This window comes from Platalea leucorodia (genome assembly GCF_965183815.1).
Source record: "Platalea leucorodia genome assembly, chromosome: 13".
NCBI classification, from domain to species: Eukaryota; Metazoa; Chordata; class Aves; order Pelecaniformes; family Threskiornithidae; genus Platalea; species Platalea leucorodia.
In genome coordinates, this window is record NC_138835.1 from 1,237,056 (window position 1) to 1,252,412 (window position 15,357).

The 15,357-nt window shown below is 62.6% G+C and overlaps 1 protein-coding gene across 1 annotated transcript; it reads left to right on the forward strand.

Annotated features, from left to right (window-relative positions):
• The first annotated feature begins 481 nt into the window (after positions 1 to 481).
• On the forward strand, positions 482 to 14,652 carry LOC309597110 (sacsin-like). The gene is made up of 7 exons (XM_082326137.1): positions 482 to 528; positions 862 to 949; positions 1,118 to 1,220; positions 1,525 to 1,671; positions 2,042 to 3,374; positions 3,616 to 3,704; positions 4,353 to 14,652. The coding sequence occupies exons 1-7, from the start codon at positions 506 to 508 to the stop codon at positions 14,471 to 14,473; spliced, it is 11,904 nt and encodes a 3,967-aa protein (XP_082182263.1). The 5' UTR covers positions 482 to 505; the 3' UTR covers positions 14,474 to 14,652.
• The last annotated feature ends 705 nt before the right edge of the window (positions 14,653 to 15,357 follow it).

The following is a 15,357-nucleotide window of genomic DNA, read 5'->3' on the forward strand; positions in this document are numbered from 1 at the left end:
GGTACTGTGCCCCATAGCCATACTCCTGTGTATCTCTGACCCATGGCCATACCCCGGTGGCCCCATCCCTGTAGCCGTATCCCCATGCTCCCCCGCCCCATTGCCACGGTCCCCAACCCATAGCCATACCCACATGCCGCCCCCACCATAGCCATACTCTGTCGCCCAGTGGCCCCCGCCCCATAGCCACATCCCCGTCGCTGCAGCCTGATGCTCCTCGCCCCGCAGCCGTATCCCCATACGGTCGCCAAATCCCCACGGCCCCATGGCTACATCGGCGAGCGCCCGCCCCGCGGCCCCGGCTGCCTCCTCCCGGCCCCGCGTCTCCCCGCCTCCTCTTCCTCTCCGCGATTTTGGGTTTAAAAACGAGGCGAGAGGCGACAGGCGGCTGCGGCGGGGAAACGAAACTGCGGGGCCGGGGGCGGGGCCGGGGCCGGCGAGCGGCGAGCGGCGAGCGGCGGGGCCGGCGAGCGGCGGGGCCGGCGAGCGGCGGGCAGCGCCCGTCATGGCTCGCCGGCAGCCGGAGGCGTGAGCGGGGCTAGGGGGGCACTGGGGTCTTACTGGGGCTTGGGGGGGGGGGGGTCGCTGGGGGGGGGTGGGGGGACCCGGAGGGTTGCTGAGGGAGGTGGGGACTGGGGGGGCTCCGGGCTTGCTGGGGGATGTGGAGAAGTTTCAGAGTTGCTGGAGGACCCCAGGAAGAGATGGGGGCCTTGGGGAGGTGGGGGGGTCCTTGGGGGTGGTTGTTTCAGTGGGTCCCGGGAGGAGGCAGGGTCCTTGACCCCGCAAGGAGGACGTGGGGGTCCTGGTTACCCCCGGAGGCCAGCCCCCCCCCCCCCCCCGCCCCTTCTCTCCGCTTTGCAGGGAGCCCTTCTGCCAGCGCGCACCCGTCTTCCTTGACTACCTGCACAGCATCCTGCAGAAGTACCCCGACGGGGGGCAGATCCTCAAGGTGAGGCCCCCAGGGAAGCCCGCCGGCTGGGCAGACAGAGGGCAGGCGCCTGGGGAGGGTGGTGGTCCTTGCCCAGCCCCAGCCCCCGGCCCTTGCTGGGAGAGCGGGTCGGTGCTTTTCTCCGGGGGCTGGGGGGCGCAGGTGCCGGGCACTAATCCCTCAAACCAGGAGCTGGTGCAGAACGCGGACGACGCCGGAGCTAACGAGGTCGTGTTTGTGTCCGACGAGCGGGAGTTCGATGTCGCTGGAGGGGGGCTGGAGGGCACCCAGGGTGAGAGGCGCTCGGGGCACTAGGAGAGTCTGGAGGGGCGGCACTGGCGGGTCCTGGGAGGGACTGGGGGATACTGGTGAAGAACGAAAGAGGGATGAGTGGACTGGGGGAGCTGGAAACGGTGCGGTGTTCTGGGATGTGCTGGGGGAACTGAGGGTACTGGGAGGACTCGGTGGTACTGGGGGCACTGAGGGGGATTTTGTGGGACTGGAGGGGGGACTGAGATTGCGGGGACACTGAGCGTGGGTCGCAATCCCCGCTGCGTGTCCCAAGCCTCCCCTAACCCATGGTCCTGACCCTCCAGGCCCAGCCCTGCTGGCTTACAATGACGCCCTGATGTCCCCCCGGGACTGGACGGGGCTCCTGCGCCCAGGGGTGTCGCACAAGCGGGAGGACCCCAGCACCGTGGGGCGCTTCGGCCTGGGCTTCACCTCCGTCTACCACCTCACCGGTGAGCGGTACCGGGGGCTTCCGCTGGGGTTGAACTGGGGACAGGGGTTGTACTGGAGGCACTGAACTACAGGTGCTGGGGAGTACTGGGGGGCACTGCGGGGGTGCAAAATGGAGGGCTGGGTCTGAAGCGAGGAAGCCTGGAGCACCAGGAGGCTGGGGGGAGGCTGGGTGGCAATGGAGGGCAGGGCTGCAGGGGCAAACTGAGGGAGGACCGATGCGTTGGGTTTAAGCTTGGGATGACGGGAGGCACTCTGGGGTCCAACTTGAGGGTACTGGGTGGGCACTTGGGGCACTGACAGGTTAGGACGGTCTGGGGAGGCAGTGGCGTGCATGCCATCCCTGTGGCCTCATGGTTCCCATGTCCCCAGACCTGCCAGGTGTGCTGAGCCCCCCATCCTTGGGGGTGCTGGACCCCGAATGCCGGGTGCTGCCAGATGCTGGTGCCCGCTGGGACGTCTCTGCAGCCCAGGACCTTCCTGGCCTTTTTGAGCCCTTCTGGGCTGGGCTGGAAGCTGTGGGACAGCACCGTGGCTCTGCCCAGGGCACCCTCTTCCGCTTCCCCCTCCGCCGGCAACCCTCGGGAATCGCTGCAGGGGTCTCCGATCCTGAGCGCCTCCGTGGCCTCCTCCAGACCTTCCTCGCTGAGGCCCCTCTTGCCCTCCTCTTCCTCCGCCATGTCCGCCGTGTGGCCCTGTACCATGTGGCCCCTGATGGGGTCCGGACCCTCATGGGGACCCTTGCGGCATCCTCTCAGCCTCTCCCTGTCCCAGGGCCCTCAGGGGACGAGAGGCTGAGTCTGGCATGGTGCCTGGTGGCCCTGCACGGGGATGGGGTGGGGGACGGGAGCGAGTGGCTGGTGGCCACCGGCAGGGCCATGGAGGGGCCGGCCGTGGCGCTGGGCGCAGGGCTGGGGTGCTGCCCCGAGCTGAGCCTGGCGCACCCCCTCCGTGGGCCCTGCCGAGGGCGGCTGTGCTGCTTCCTACCCCTGCCAGCCACAGACGAGACGGCCACAGGGCTGCCCGTCCATGCCAGCGCCCCCTTCGCCCTCTCCGACGACCGCCGCCACCTCCGCTGGCCCGAGGAGGGTGAGGAGGGTGGGGATGATGCCCGCTGGAACGCCCTGCTGCTCCTTGGCCTCCTGCCGCAAGTCTACAGCCACATGGCTGCTGTGGCCACGGCTCTGCCCGGCACAGACGCCTACAGCATCTGGCCGGACCCCGAGCGCACGCCGAGCAGTGGCCGCGTCCGCAGTTTGGTGACCCATGTCTGCCGGGAGCTGGCAGCTGCCCGCACCCTGGTGCCGGCCGTGGAGGGGGCCGCAGGGCTGCTGCGGGCCCCTGAGGCTGTGCTGCTGCCGGAGGCCACAGGGGACATGGCCGCACGGCGGGTGGTCCGGGCCTTGCTGGTGGCGGCCGGGGAGCCCGTGGCTGAGGTCCCAGCCCATGTCTGGAGGGCGCTGGCTTTGGGCATGGCGGAGGGCGTGCGGGAGGCCACGGCGGGCCACGTGCGGGAGGTGCTGCGGCGCCACGGGGCCGTGGGCCTCCCAGCCGCCGACCTGCTCTCCCTGCTGCGCTACGTGGCCGGGGATGGGTGCCATGCTGAGCTGCAGGGTCTCCCCCTCCTGCCTCGTGCTGATGGGACCTTCGTGGCCTTTGGGACTGCATCAGCCGTTGTCTACGTGGACACGTCCGACTGCCCCAGGTGAGTCCGCGTCCTCAGGTAGCCCCGTTCCCGGCAGGAGTGGGCAGGTGAGCCGCTTGCCCAGGGCGCAGCTCCCGCTCTTGAGCTGAAAGGGGGTCCAGGGTCGAACCTGGACATTTGGGTGCTCAGCGCCCTCCTCCTCTCCCCCGCTCTCCCCGAGTGGGAGCTGAGCCGGTGTCCGGGGAGCTGCTTGCCCCCCGTTATCCCTCTAGTCCCCCAGCACCTCCGTTTGTCCCCACAGGGAGCTCCTGCCCGGCCTGGCCGGGTCCTTCCTGCCCGCGGACCTGGAGCCAGGCTTGGACAGCCTCCTGCGAGGCATTGCGAAGGCGGGTAAGAGACGGGGGTCCCCGGGCCACCTTTGGGTCCCCAGGCCACCTTGGGTCCCCTGATCTCCCTCTAAACCCCAGCGCCCCTGGGCACCCTTGTAGAGCCTTGGGCTCCTCTGCAGCCCCAGCATCCCCCATACCACAGATGTTCCCTGTACGTACCTGGGGTCCCTGATCCCTGACTGAGGCCCCTCTCTGGGCTTCCCCCGTCCACTCAACAGCACTGTAGATCCCAAGTCTCACCGTCTCTCTCCGGTTTGGGGTGTGCTGTCTGAGCCCAGGGCCACCTCTCCTATTGTCCTGTCCCCGTGTCTCGGGGGACTCCCCTGTTCTTGCTGTTCTTCCCACATTCCCCCATCCCCTCTGTGCTCCCTTGGATCCTGGGTCTCCCTGCGTTCCCCATCTGAGGACCTCTGCCCCCCAATTCTGGTCCCCGTACCACCTCTTTCCCTCTCAGATCTCCTCTATCCCCACCAGTCTGGGGTTCCCCTGTTCCTCAGGGGTATCCACTGTCCCTCCAGAGCCCAGGTCCTCCCATCCCCAGTATGGGGGCCCTCCACCCTGTGTAGATCTCAGGTTCTTTCCCCCACAACCTGGGCCCCCCTGCCAGGTCCCACATTCTCCTCGTCCAGCCTCTGCCTCCTGCACACAGGTCTCTTCACCAACCTGGTTCTGCTGGACCCAGCTGTGACTGTCCAGACCCTACGCTTGGCTCTGCCCCCCACCTGGACATCCCAGTCTTCAACCCCAGTGACCTGGTGCCCAGCCCAAGGCCCGCCCCAGCCCCCAGCCTCCTGGTTGCCAGCCCTCTGGCAATTCCTGGCCCACCACGTGGAAGACCTGGGCCCTCTGGAGGGGCTCCCTCTCATCCCCCTGTCCCCACTGGCTGCCCACAGCATCCGTCTGGCTCCGCTGATACCCAAGTCCAGTCTTATCTTCCAGGCATGGGAGGACCAGTGCCTGCCACCTGCTGTGGCTTCTGTGCTGGAGGTCCTGGGTTGCCCAGTGGTGCCACCGGACATGTGGCACCGCTCCCTGTCCCGCTATGTCCTGCCTCCATCCCCCCTCAATGCCCTGCAGGCCCTGGGCAGGCAGGGGGCTGCAGTTGTGGCCTCCCGCCTGGCCTCGCTGCCTGCTGCCGATGTGGTCACCCTCCGGCACTACCTGGCAGACGTCCCATCCCTGACAAAGCAGGACAGGGCCACGCTGGCTGCTCTGCCCCTCTTTATGCCACTGCCCTGCTTAGCCACCCCACAGCCCAAGGAGCTGGTACCGGCTGGTACCAGCCCAGCGCTGGAGCCAGAGCCGGAGCTGGAGCTGCCCGGAGACGTGGTGCTGCCGAAGGCCATGTTGCAGTGCCGGGATGAAGTTGATCGGCGGCTCCTGGGGAGGCTCCAGACGTCCCTCGTCAGTGCAGCCCACGTGGCGCTGGAGGCCATCAGAGCCGTGGCCCAGGGCACCTATGCAGGGCGGGCGGCCGAGACACAGGCTCTGCTCCTCTGGGTGCTGCAGCATGGAGACATCCTCTTTGCACAGAGCCCCTCGCTCCAGCAGGCCTGCAGCAAGCTGGCCTTCCTGGAGACGCCCAACGGCCCCGTATGCCCACGAGACCTCTACGACCCCTGCGAGAGCATCTTGCAGGCACTGCTGGGCCCTGAGCGTTTTCCTCCTGCAGCCTTCCGCAGTCCGCCTGTCCTCCGTGCCTTGAGAACCCTGGGCTTGCGGCATGGTGAGGGGTGCCTGGTGCCTTCAGACATCCTAGAGGCTGCAGCAAGTGTGAGTCAAGGTGGTGCAGCGGCTCTGGACAGGGCTCAGGCACTGATCAAGGTCTGCAACTGCCCCAAGACACTGGCTAGCTTCAGCGCTGCACAGCTTATGCAGCTCCAGGCCCTGCCATGGGTGCCTTGTTCCAAGTGCACTGGAAAGCCTGGAGAGCCCAGACAGCCCTTCCTGCCCCCCGAGGAGCTGCGGTCTGCCCAGTACCAGCCCCTGGTGGGGCTTGCCATGCACCTGACTGACGCCTTTGTGCCAGAGGCAGAGAAGAAGCTGGGGCTGAGCCAGTCCCCACCGCCAGAGAGAGTCTGGGAGCAGCTGAGACAGCTGGCAGCGTGCAGGGACGTGGGCGAGGTAGGTCCCGCACTCCGGCCTGTCTACCAGCACATGCAGGAAAACCTGAAGACCTTTAGGGCTGCCCCGGCCGATGCCGTGGTGTGGACCGGGGCTGGGTTTGCCCTGCCATGTGATGCCGTGCTAGGCTATCCTGAGGAGCTGGAGCTGGGGATGCTGGTGCCCCGGGTGCCCCCTGAGTTCCTGCCCTACAGCTGCCTCTTCAGGGCATGGGGCGTGGAGGCAAGGGTGAGTGAGGAGAGGGCGGTTGCAGCCCTGCGCTGCCTGGGGCAGGACATAGACACACGCAGCTCCAGAGCTGGCACTGCAGCAGAGTTGGAGGTGGCCGTAGCTGTCCTGGAGTGGCTTAAGAGCCGGGGGCACCGCGGCGAGGGCACGGTGCCAGTTCCTGTGAGGATCCCGGAGGGCTCGGGCTTTGCCCTCCGCCCGGCTGCCTCTGCTGTGTACCTGGACATGGAGCTGGAGGCAGAGGAGGATGTTCAGGTGGTGGTGCATGAGGCGGTGCCATCCAGCACAGCCATATTCCTCGGCACAGAGCTGCTCAGTACGCGGGTGCTGGGGCCAGAGCCGTTCACGGCCTGCGGCCCCTCGGAGCCCATCACCTTACGGCTTCGCAACATCCTCCGGGAGTACGGCGAGGAGGGCGACCTCTTCACAGAGGTCGTCCAGAATGCAGAGGATGCTGGAGCCACTGTGTGCCGCTTCCTCCTGGACCTCCGACGCTGCAGAAAGGCCGCCTCTGGGCTGCTAGATCCCGGCATGGCTGCCTGCCACGGCCCAGCCCTCTGGGCCTACAACAATGCCCTGTTCACAGAGGATGATCTCCGTAACATCACACGGATTGGGGCTGCTACGAAGGAGGGCCAGGCAGGCCAGATCGGGCGCTTTGGACTGGGCTTCAGCTCTGTCTACCGTGTCACAGACGTGCCGGCAGTGCTGAGCGGGGAGACACTGCTCATCTTTGATCCCAATGGCACCCATCTGGGCAAGCACATCCCCAGGGCTGGCTGCCCTGGCATCCGCCTGGACTTCTCCAGCCGACCACGCATCCTCCGTGCCTTTGCTGAGCAGTTCTGGCCCTACCACGGTATCTTTGGGTGCCGCCTGCCTGAGCCAGGACCCTTTCCCGGGAGCCTTTTCCGCCTGCCTTTTCGCACTGAAGAGGAAGCCGTGACGTCGCAGATTTGCTCAGAGGCCTTTGGTACAGAGCGCATCCTGTCCCTTGGCACCAGCTTCCTTGGCTCTAACCGGCTCCTGCTGCTCTTCCTGCGGAGGGTGAGGGAGCTGTCCCTGGAGATGCTGCCCGACACGGCCGCCTCTGCGGAGGATACTGTGCCTCTGGCCATGCTGCGGCGAAAGGAGATCCGAGACTTGGGGGCCCCTGGGGACCCCCCAAGCTGGGCAGCCATCGAGCAGCTCACAGCCTGCGAGGAGGCATCCAAGACCACGTGGCACTACCTAGTTTTGGTGTGTCAGGGTGATGGGGAGTTGCTGGAACTGTTTCACCGGAACACAGAGGCAGGGCTCCATCCTCCGCCTCCCATGGCTGGTGTGGCCCTTCCCCTTGCCCTTACTGCAGATGGCAAGTGGGTGCCGCGTCTGGGTGCCGAGGAGGGGCGAGTCTTCTGCCACCTCCCCATGCCAATCGCCTCAGGGCTGCCAGTCCATGTGCATGGGGCCTTCAGCATCCTCTCAAACCGCAAGGGGCTGTGGGACACGGCGGAGCGGGGTGAGTGGAACAAGGTCCTGCTCCGCAATGCCGTGCCGGCTGCCTGGCTCCGGGCGCTGGACCACCTCCGCACCATGCATGAGGCAGGTGAGTTGAAGAGCTATGAATATCATGTCTTCTGGCCAGATGCTAACACTGCCCGTTACCCCTTTACGGAGGCTGTGACTGGTTTCTACCAGGCTGTGGCAGCCAGGAATGGCCCCAGGCTCTTTTCTGATGGCTGCTCGTGGTGCTCCCTGCAGGACGCCCGCTTCCTGCACCAGGCTGTGGTCAGACACCCCAAGCTGGGTGCCGTGGCGAAGCGTGTCTTTGCCACCACCCTGCCCCATCCCCTGTTAGCTGTGGCCTTGCCAGAGCAGGTGCACAAGGGCCTCGGGAAGGCAGTGGATGCCGGCACCTATGACTGGCCCCGCTTTTACTGTGAGCTTGTTCTTCCCAACTTGGAAGACCTGTCTGTTGTTGACCGGGACCCACTGCTTCTCCATGCGCTGGATATGTGCCATGATGATGTGGACAAAGTGCTGCAGACAGTGCCCTGCATTCCTGCCACCCCTCATGGCCACCTGCAGCTGATCAATTGCTTGGTGCATCCCAGAGGCCGCACTGCTTCTTTATATGACCCCAAGGATGGGCGCTTCCCCACTGGGGATGCCTTCCTTTCCCCAGAAAGACTAAGCTGTCTGGTGAGGCTGGGCATGGTTAAGGACACAATTCCCCTGCCAGAGCTACTGGAGCGGGCAAAGACAGTGCAGCTTATCTGGACCGAGGACCGTGCCCAAGGCTGCCAAAGGGCTGCCTGCATCCTTGAGATGCTTCGAGATGCAGTGGAAGAGAGGGTGAGCAACACCATGCAGGCAGCTTTCCAGACTGTCCCTTTCCTCCCTGGTACACTTCCCACCGGCGAACACGTGCTGTTGCCAGCTGCCCAGATCTACCATCATCAGCTCCATGCCCCACTAGTGGGACTCATCCACCCTATCTTGGCTCCTGAAGTGCTGGGAGAAAACTTCAGCCTTCCTGAGAACGTTGCATCCTTCTTGGGGCTGGACCGGCAGCTACCAGCAGCTACAGTCCTTGAGCAGCTGCGGGCACTGAGCTGTAACTCCAACGCTCTCCCTTTGGAGAATCTGCAGAAGAGTGCGTGCTGCTGCTACGGGTACCTGCACAAGGTGCTCCAGAGAGATCGCTCCAGCTGGGATGAGGTGGCTTCTGCAGTGCTCCAAGGGGAGCCCTTCATCTTGGTGGGCTCCCGCTTTGTGCCGGTCACAGATGTGGCTGAGACGCTGTCATTTGAGGCTGTGCCATATCTTCACCAGCTCCCAGAGCAGTACCGGTTTTACAGCCGACTCTGGGAGTGTGTGGGGCTGCGCCACACATTCACCTGGGATGATTACGCCCGAGTGCTCGGCATCCTGGCAGAGAGACATGCTGGAGAGCCACTGCCTGCCACGGAGCTGGCTCTGGCCTTGCGGCTGGTGTCTTGTGGCTTGATGGAAGATGACAAAAAGCCAGATGCCTACCAGACCCAGCAACTCTTTCTACCTGACCAAGAGGGCGTTTTGCGTCCACGGGACAAGCTCCACTTCAACGATACACCATGGCTGCCAGTGGACAGAGATGTCCTGCTGTGCCATGGACAGCTGTCCCGAGACACAGCCCTGCGCTGCGGGGTGCCTACCACACGCCACCAGGCACTGGAGAGCTGTCGACTGCTCGCTACAGATCTGAGCCTCTGGGTACAGCCATTTGGTGCCCATGAAGACTTGCCTATACGGCTGAAGAACATCTTGGGTGAGTACCCATCATCCACTCGTGATATAGTGAGAGAGTTGCTCCAGAATGCAGACGATGCTGGTGCGGGGCTTGTGCACTTTGTGTGGGACCGCCGGCAGCACCCAGCGGACGCCGTTTTCAGTGAGACTTGGAACTCCTTGCAGGGCCCTGCCCTCTGCATCTACAGTGACAAACCCTTCCAGCAGCAGGACATTGAAGGCATTCAGCGTCTGGGGGTGGGTGGCAAGCAAGGTCGGCAGGATGTCACAGGCAAATACGGCCTTGGCTTCAACACTGTCTTCCACTATACTGACTGCCCAGCCTTCCTTACTGGAGACAGTGCCCTGTGTGTCTTTGATCCCCATCTCTCCTACGTGCCCGGAGCCACAACTGAGAGGCCTGGTGCGATGTTTGCTGTCAACCCTGAATTCAAGAGGACCTTCCCAGATGTTTATGACACCTTCCTACCCTCCCACTTCAACCTGAACCAGGGTGTCCTTTTCCGGCTGCCCCTCCGCACTGCAGCTGGGGCTGACATCTCTAAGGTGTCTGACATGGTTGTGCGGGATCAAGACCTCGTGGACATGGAGACAGTACTGGCTGAGGAAGGTGAGGACTTGGTGCTCTTCCTCCGGCACGTCCGCACCGTGGTCTTCTCTGAGATCCCCCCGGATAGGGAGGAGGTGTTGGAGAGGCTGCGGGTGGCCACAGAGATGACAGATGGTGATGCAGAGCTGAGACAGGATTTTCAAGCGAGACTGAGGCAAGCCAAGGATGGGAACAGCCCCACCTCTGTCTCCTATATCGTGACAGTCAAGAACAGCAAGACCAGGGTCAGCACCATGTGGAGGGTGATCTCCCAAATTGGGGTGCAGGAGGGGGCTGAGGAGTCTCCGGTGCGTGGGCGGCTGCCCTATGGGGCTGTGGCTGCCTGCCTGAAGCCATTGAGGTTCCACAAAGTCATGGACAAAGCTTTCTGCACCCTCCCACTGCCGCTGACCACAGGGCTGCCTGTGTACATCAATGCCAACTTCTCTGTGGATGCGGCCAGACGCAATCTCCGGCAGGACCAAGGCAGCACAGAGGCAGCCTGGAATGAGTTCTTGCTCCGGCACTTGGTGGCTCCACTGTACTGTGCCTTTCTCACCAGGCAGTGGAAAGCCCTGGGGCCTGAAGAGCTCCAGTTCGAGTCCTTGGAGGCCTGCCAGCAGCACCTGGACTCCAACTACCTCCGGTTCTTCCCTGCTGTGACAAAGGTGCCACCTGCCTTTCGGGACCTGCTGAGGGACGTCTATAGGCACCTCAGTCATAAACGCCTGCCCCTGGTGCCTGTGTACCACGTGAAGCCCCCTGATGGCACGGTGACAATGACCTGGGCATGTCCAGGTGGTGGGGATGTGCTAACAGAGCCATACTTCCTGAAGGAGAAGCCTCCGCCAGCTGTCCAGGAGGTGCTGCAGCACCTGAACATGAAGCTGGTGCCAGCATTCGCCCAGCTGCGGGAGATCTATGAGGGGTTCACTGAAGCCCATGTGGAGGCTGTTGCCTTTCAGCCAGCCTCTCTCCGGTGCTTCCTCAAGGCCCTGGAACTCCCTGTGCCCTGCATGCTGGCTGAGACACCCCTGAGGACCCCGAAGAACTGCTCCATCCTGCTGAAATGCTGCCTGGAGCCCCAGGCAGAACTGGAAGGCCTGCCCTTGCTACCCACAAAAGATGGCTGCCTGAATGCCCTCAGCATCCACCACCCAGTCTTCCAGAGCTCCTTTGCTGACCTCTTCCCCCACCACTCCCACCTCTTTGCCGAGGAGTCAGTTCATGACTCGTCCATGTCTTGCTTTGTGAAGGACTTTGGCCTCCTGGAGGCTGCACCACTCATCCGGGAGACACTGGGTCAGCTGAACCGCCCCACAGAGGCGAAGGAGTGGCTCAAGAAGCTGTGGATGTTCTTCAGCACTGTGGTCCACAAAGAGGACGACATGGAGTTATTCACGAATCATTTCCAGGATGTGGCGGTGCTGCCTGTTCAGGTGGATGAGACAGGCTCGAGACGCCTACTGCCACTATCCTCCCTCCCCAATGTTCTGTTCAGCTGTGACGCAGTCGTGGCCAAGGTGCTGCACAAACTGGGCATCCCTGTGCTCCAGCAGTCCCTGCTGCCTCTTCTCTTTGCCTGCAACTGGCTGAAGAAAAGGACACTGCAGGCCACAGAGCCCCAGGCTGTTGTGGCCCAGCTGGTGGACAACAAAGCTGATCTCCGCTGGAGGGAGTTAGAGGAGAGAGACGTGAAATTCCTGCTGTTTTTTGTGCAGGGAAAACTGGATTCGTTGGCACTGAAGAAGCTCCAGCTCCTGCCTCTCTTCCGGCAGTATGGTGGGGACTACGTACCTGTGGCACCCTACCACAAAGTAGTGTTGTTCAGCAGCCAGTTCCCAGACCTGTCCCCGGGTGCCCAAGCCCTGTACAACCTGGAGAAGGACATGTTGCTGCTCACAGCAGACCACATCCACCAGCAGCTGGCCAAGGATTTACAGTGGGAGGTCATGGATGACCAGCAGCTCTTCATGACTGCGGTGCTGCCCCGGCTGTCCCAGCTCACAGCGCAAGAATGTATGGAAGCTGTGCGCTTATTCTTTTCCCTGCAATGCATCTATGATGTTAACTTTAAGAACAAGGTTGTGGCAGCTTTTCAGACTGTGGCCTTTATACGTGATGTCCGTGGTGCGCTGCGCCCGGCCTCCTACTTCTACAACAACATGTCCTGCTTCTGCACTCTGCGGCTCCAGCACCGCTTTGTGCCTAAGTCTTTCTTTGCGGAGCTAAATTACGACTCGGAAGCTGCTAAGGACTTCCTGCTTCAGGCAGGTGTCCGCACCAGACTCTCTGAGGAGGATTTTTTGGCACTGGCCCGGGAGATAGAGCATGAAGCCACTCAGGCTGGGTGCCACACTGAAGACCTGGTGGCACGACAGCAGGAGATGCTCAACCAGCTTGGCACCCTGTTGGAAAATCCCTTGTCAGCGGGCTTCCTGGGGCAGATTGCCTCGATCCACTTCCTGCCTCCACCGCACATCCCCCCAGACTTGACGATCCTCCACCCTCCTTTTGCAGCCTGCAGTAAGTCCAGAGCCCTGAAGGGCAGCGTTTACCACTGCCGAAAAGATGTGGCTGAGCTCCTGTGGACATCAGCCACCATCCTGCCGAAGCCCTTTGAACCCAAGCAGGACCTCCTGGAGGCCATGGGAGTCCTTGTAGAGATACCCACAGCCCTGGTGGTGGCCAACCTGGAGCAGGTGTGCAGGGCAGCCTGCCAGACGCCACAGCAGGTGAACACACGGGCCAGCGTGCTCCAGAAGATGTACGACTTCTTGCAGACCCATCTGGAGGAGGTGGACGCAGGGCGCCTCACTGAGGTGCCTGTGGTGCTGACCAAGTCAGGGGACATGGCCATGCCACGGCAGGTGGTGACATTACTCCCGGACGAGGCTGACTTTTACCCCTATCTCCTCACGCCTGACCCCCACGTGGCTGTCTATAGAGACCTCTTGCAACACCTTGGAGTGGTCCTGCTCCCCACACTGACTCACTATAGCCGTGTCTTGGCCCAAATCCACGAGGAGAGCCATGTCAGTGGGACCCTCAATACTGCCCAGAAGAAGACAGTCCTGCTGGCCACACGGCACTTCTTCCAGCTGCTGCGGGAGGCACCGGAGCCCCTTGATTTCTCCACTGTGGCTGAGCTGTACTTGCTGAGCACTGCTGACTGCCTAGAGCCATCCCACAGGCTCTACTTCAATGACTGCGTGTCCTCAAGTGCCTCTAGGGCCTTGGGGAAGACCTTTGAGTTTATGGCTGAACTGCCGGGGACTGGGTGTAATGCCTGGCAGCTGCTGCAAATGCTACCACAGCGCCTGCGGCCGCGGGCGCTCTCAGAGGTCACGGAGCAGCAGCTGGAGGAGGGCAGTCTGCGGCCATGTCGCTACGGTTCCCACTGCCCTGGGCAGAGGCGTCTACAGACCCTCCTGGTATCACCGTGGTTTAGGATGGGGCTGGAGGCCCTGCTCCGGTGGCAGAGCCACAGGGCTGTGATGAGAATGGAGGAGAATGGTGGCTTTGCAGTGGAGCAGCTGAAAGTGCAGTGCTGTGAGGATATCCGCACTGTGCTGGTCCACTGTGGTGCAAAGGTGGAGGGCAGCTCCCAGCCACGGGTCGTCCATAGGTGCCTGGCTGGTGGTGGCCAGCGGCTCCTCTACATCCGGCATGCAGATATGGTGCTGGACCGGCACCAGCTGAGGATCCTGGAGACGCTAGCGCAGGAGATCAATATCATCCTGGGTGGACAGCTGGAGGCACCCACCTTGTCAGTGCTGCGTGAAATGCTGGTCTGCCAGGAGGCACAGGACATGGCCCTTGTTCTGGAGGAGAATGATGTAGCACTGGTGGGTGCTGCGCTAGAGTCAGAGGAGGTCATGGCACCAGAGCTGGAGAAGAGGCTGCAGGAGGAGGCTGTGGCAGAGGGGAAGCCATCGAAGGGTTGGCACAGCCTGGTGCCAGAGGTGGATAGCGGTGTGGATCACAGCCTGGCAGCCCTGTGGCAACTGTGTGCTGCCAAGCAGCCAAAGGTGTTGCGGGACCTCTACCTCCAGCGCAACCCTGCGAGCGCTGTCCAGCACCGCTGCTGGGGACAGGAAGGACGTGGCTCCTGGTTGTGCAATGAGGAGGCCATGGCCCCGACTCCATCCATCCCAGAGGCCCAGCGGTGGCTGCGGCAGGCCAAGAGTGACCTTCAGTCAGCCCACAATGACATGTCCTGCTGCCCTAACTGGGTCCTCTTCAAGGTGCACCAGGCCCTGGAGAAGGCACTGGTGGCTGCCGTACTTTGCCATGGTGAGGCCTTTGAGGCTCCCATGGATCTGGTGGGGCGGGCCCAATGGCTGGAGGTGGTGGAGCCAAAGCTGAGGGGCCTGGCAGAAGAGGTGGAGTGGTTGCATGGCTGTGGCATGGATGGCAAGGCCACGCAGTACCCGAGTTACCACCCCTTCCCCATCACCCCCAGCGAGGCCTTCCGCAGTGTGGATGGGGAGGAGGTACTGAAGCGGGTGCAAGGAGTGCTGGGGAGGCTGCAGGACCACGTGGATGGAATGTGAGGATGTCCCTACAGAGGGGGCACTGGCAGCTGGGCCATGGGACCACCATGGACCCACCATGGACCCACCAGAGACCTGTCATGGACTCACCATGGACCTGCCACAGGCAATTCCAGACTGTCCAGCTTTGCAGTATGAGGGGTTTGGGGGCAGATAGGGGGCCTAGGCCACTGAAAGCCATGGGGCAGCATGTGCTGTTGGCATGCCTTGAGAGCAGGGGAAATAAAGTACAATAATAAATGTTGCAGTGCTGATAGACTCTTCGCTAACAGTGTGGTCAGGGGACATGGAGAGGTCATGGGCGACTGGGGGTGTGTGGAAGGTGAAGGTGGCGATGAAGGGGTTTAGAGGACTGTGGTGGCTTGACCTTGGCTAGCCACCAGGTGCCCACCAAGCCGCTCTATCACTCCCCCTCTTTGACAGAACAGGGGGAGAAAATATGATGAAAATCTCATGGGTCATGGTAAGGACAGGGAGATCACTCACCAATTACTGTCACAGGCAAAGCAGACTCGATTTGGGGAAGTTAATTTATTGCCAGTTAAACAAGGTAGGATAATGAGAAATAAGAACAAACTTAAAACACCTTCCCCACACCCCTCCCTTCTTCCCGGGGTCAAGTTCACTCCCGACTCTTCTACTTCCTCCCCCTGAGCGGCGCAGGGGGGTGGGAAATGTGGGTTGGGGTCAGCTCATAACGCTTCGTCTCTGCCGCTCCTTCCTCCTCACGCTGTTCCCCTGCTCCAGTGTGGGCTCTCTCCCATGGAGACAGTCCTGCATTAACTTCTCCAGCGTGGGTCCTTCCCACGGGCTGCAGTTCTTCAAGAACTGTGTCGCATAGGTCCTTTACATGGGGTGCAGTCCTTCAGGAACAGACTGCTCTG

Coding starts and splice junctions, on each gene's coding strand:
- LOC309597110 (XM_082326137.1), top strand. CDS start 506: ATGGCTCGCCGGCAGCCGGAGGC. Junction 1,221..1,524: donor GGGGCTGGAGGGCACCCAGG/GTGAGAGGCGCT, acceptor CTGACCCTCCAG/GCCCAGCCCTGCTGGCTTAC. Junction 1,672..2,041: donor CTCCGTCTACCACCTCACCG/GTGAGCGGTACC, acceptor CCATGTCCCCAG/ACCTGCCAGGTGTGCTGAGC.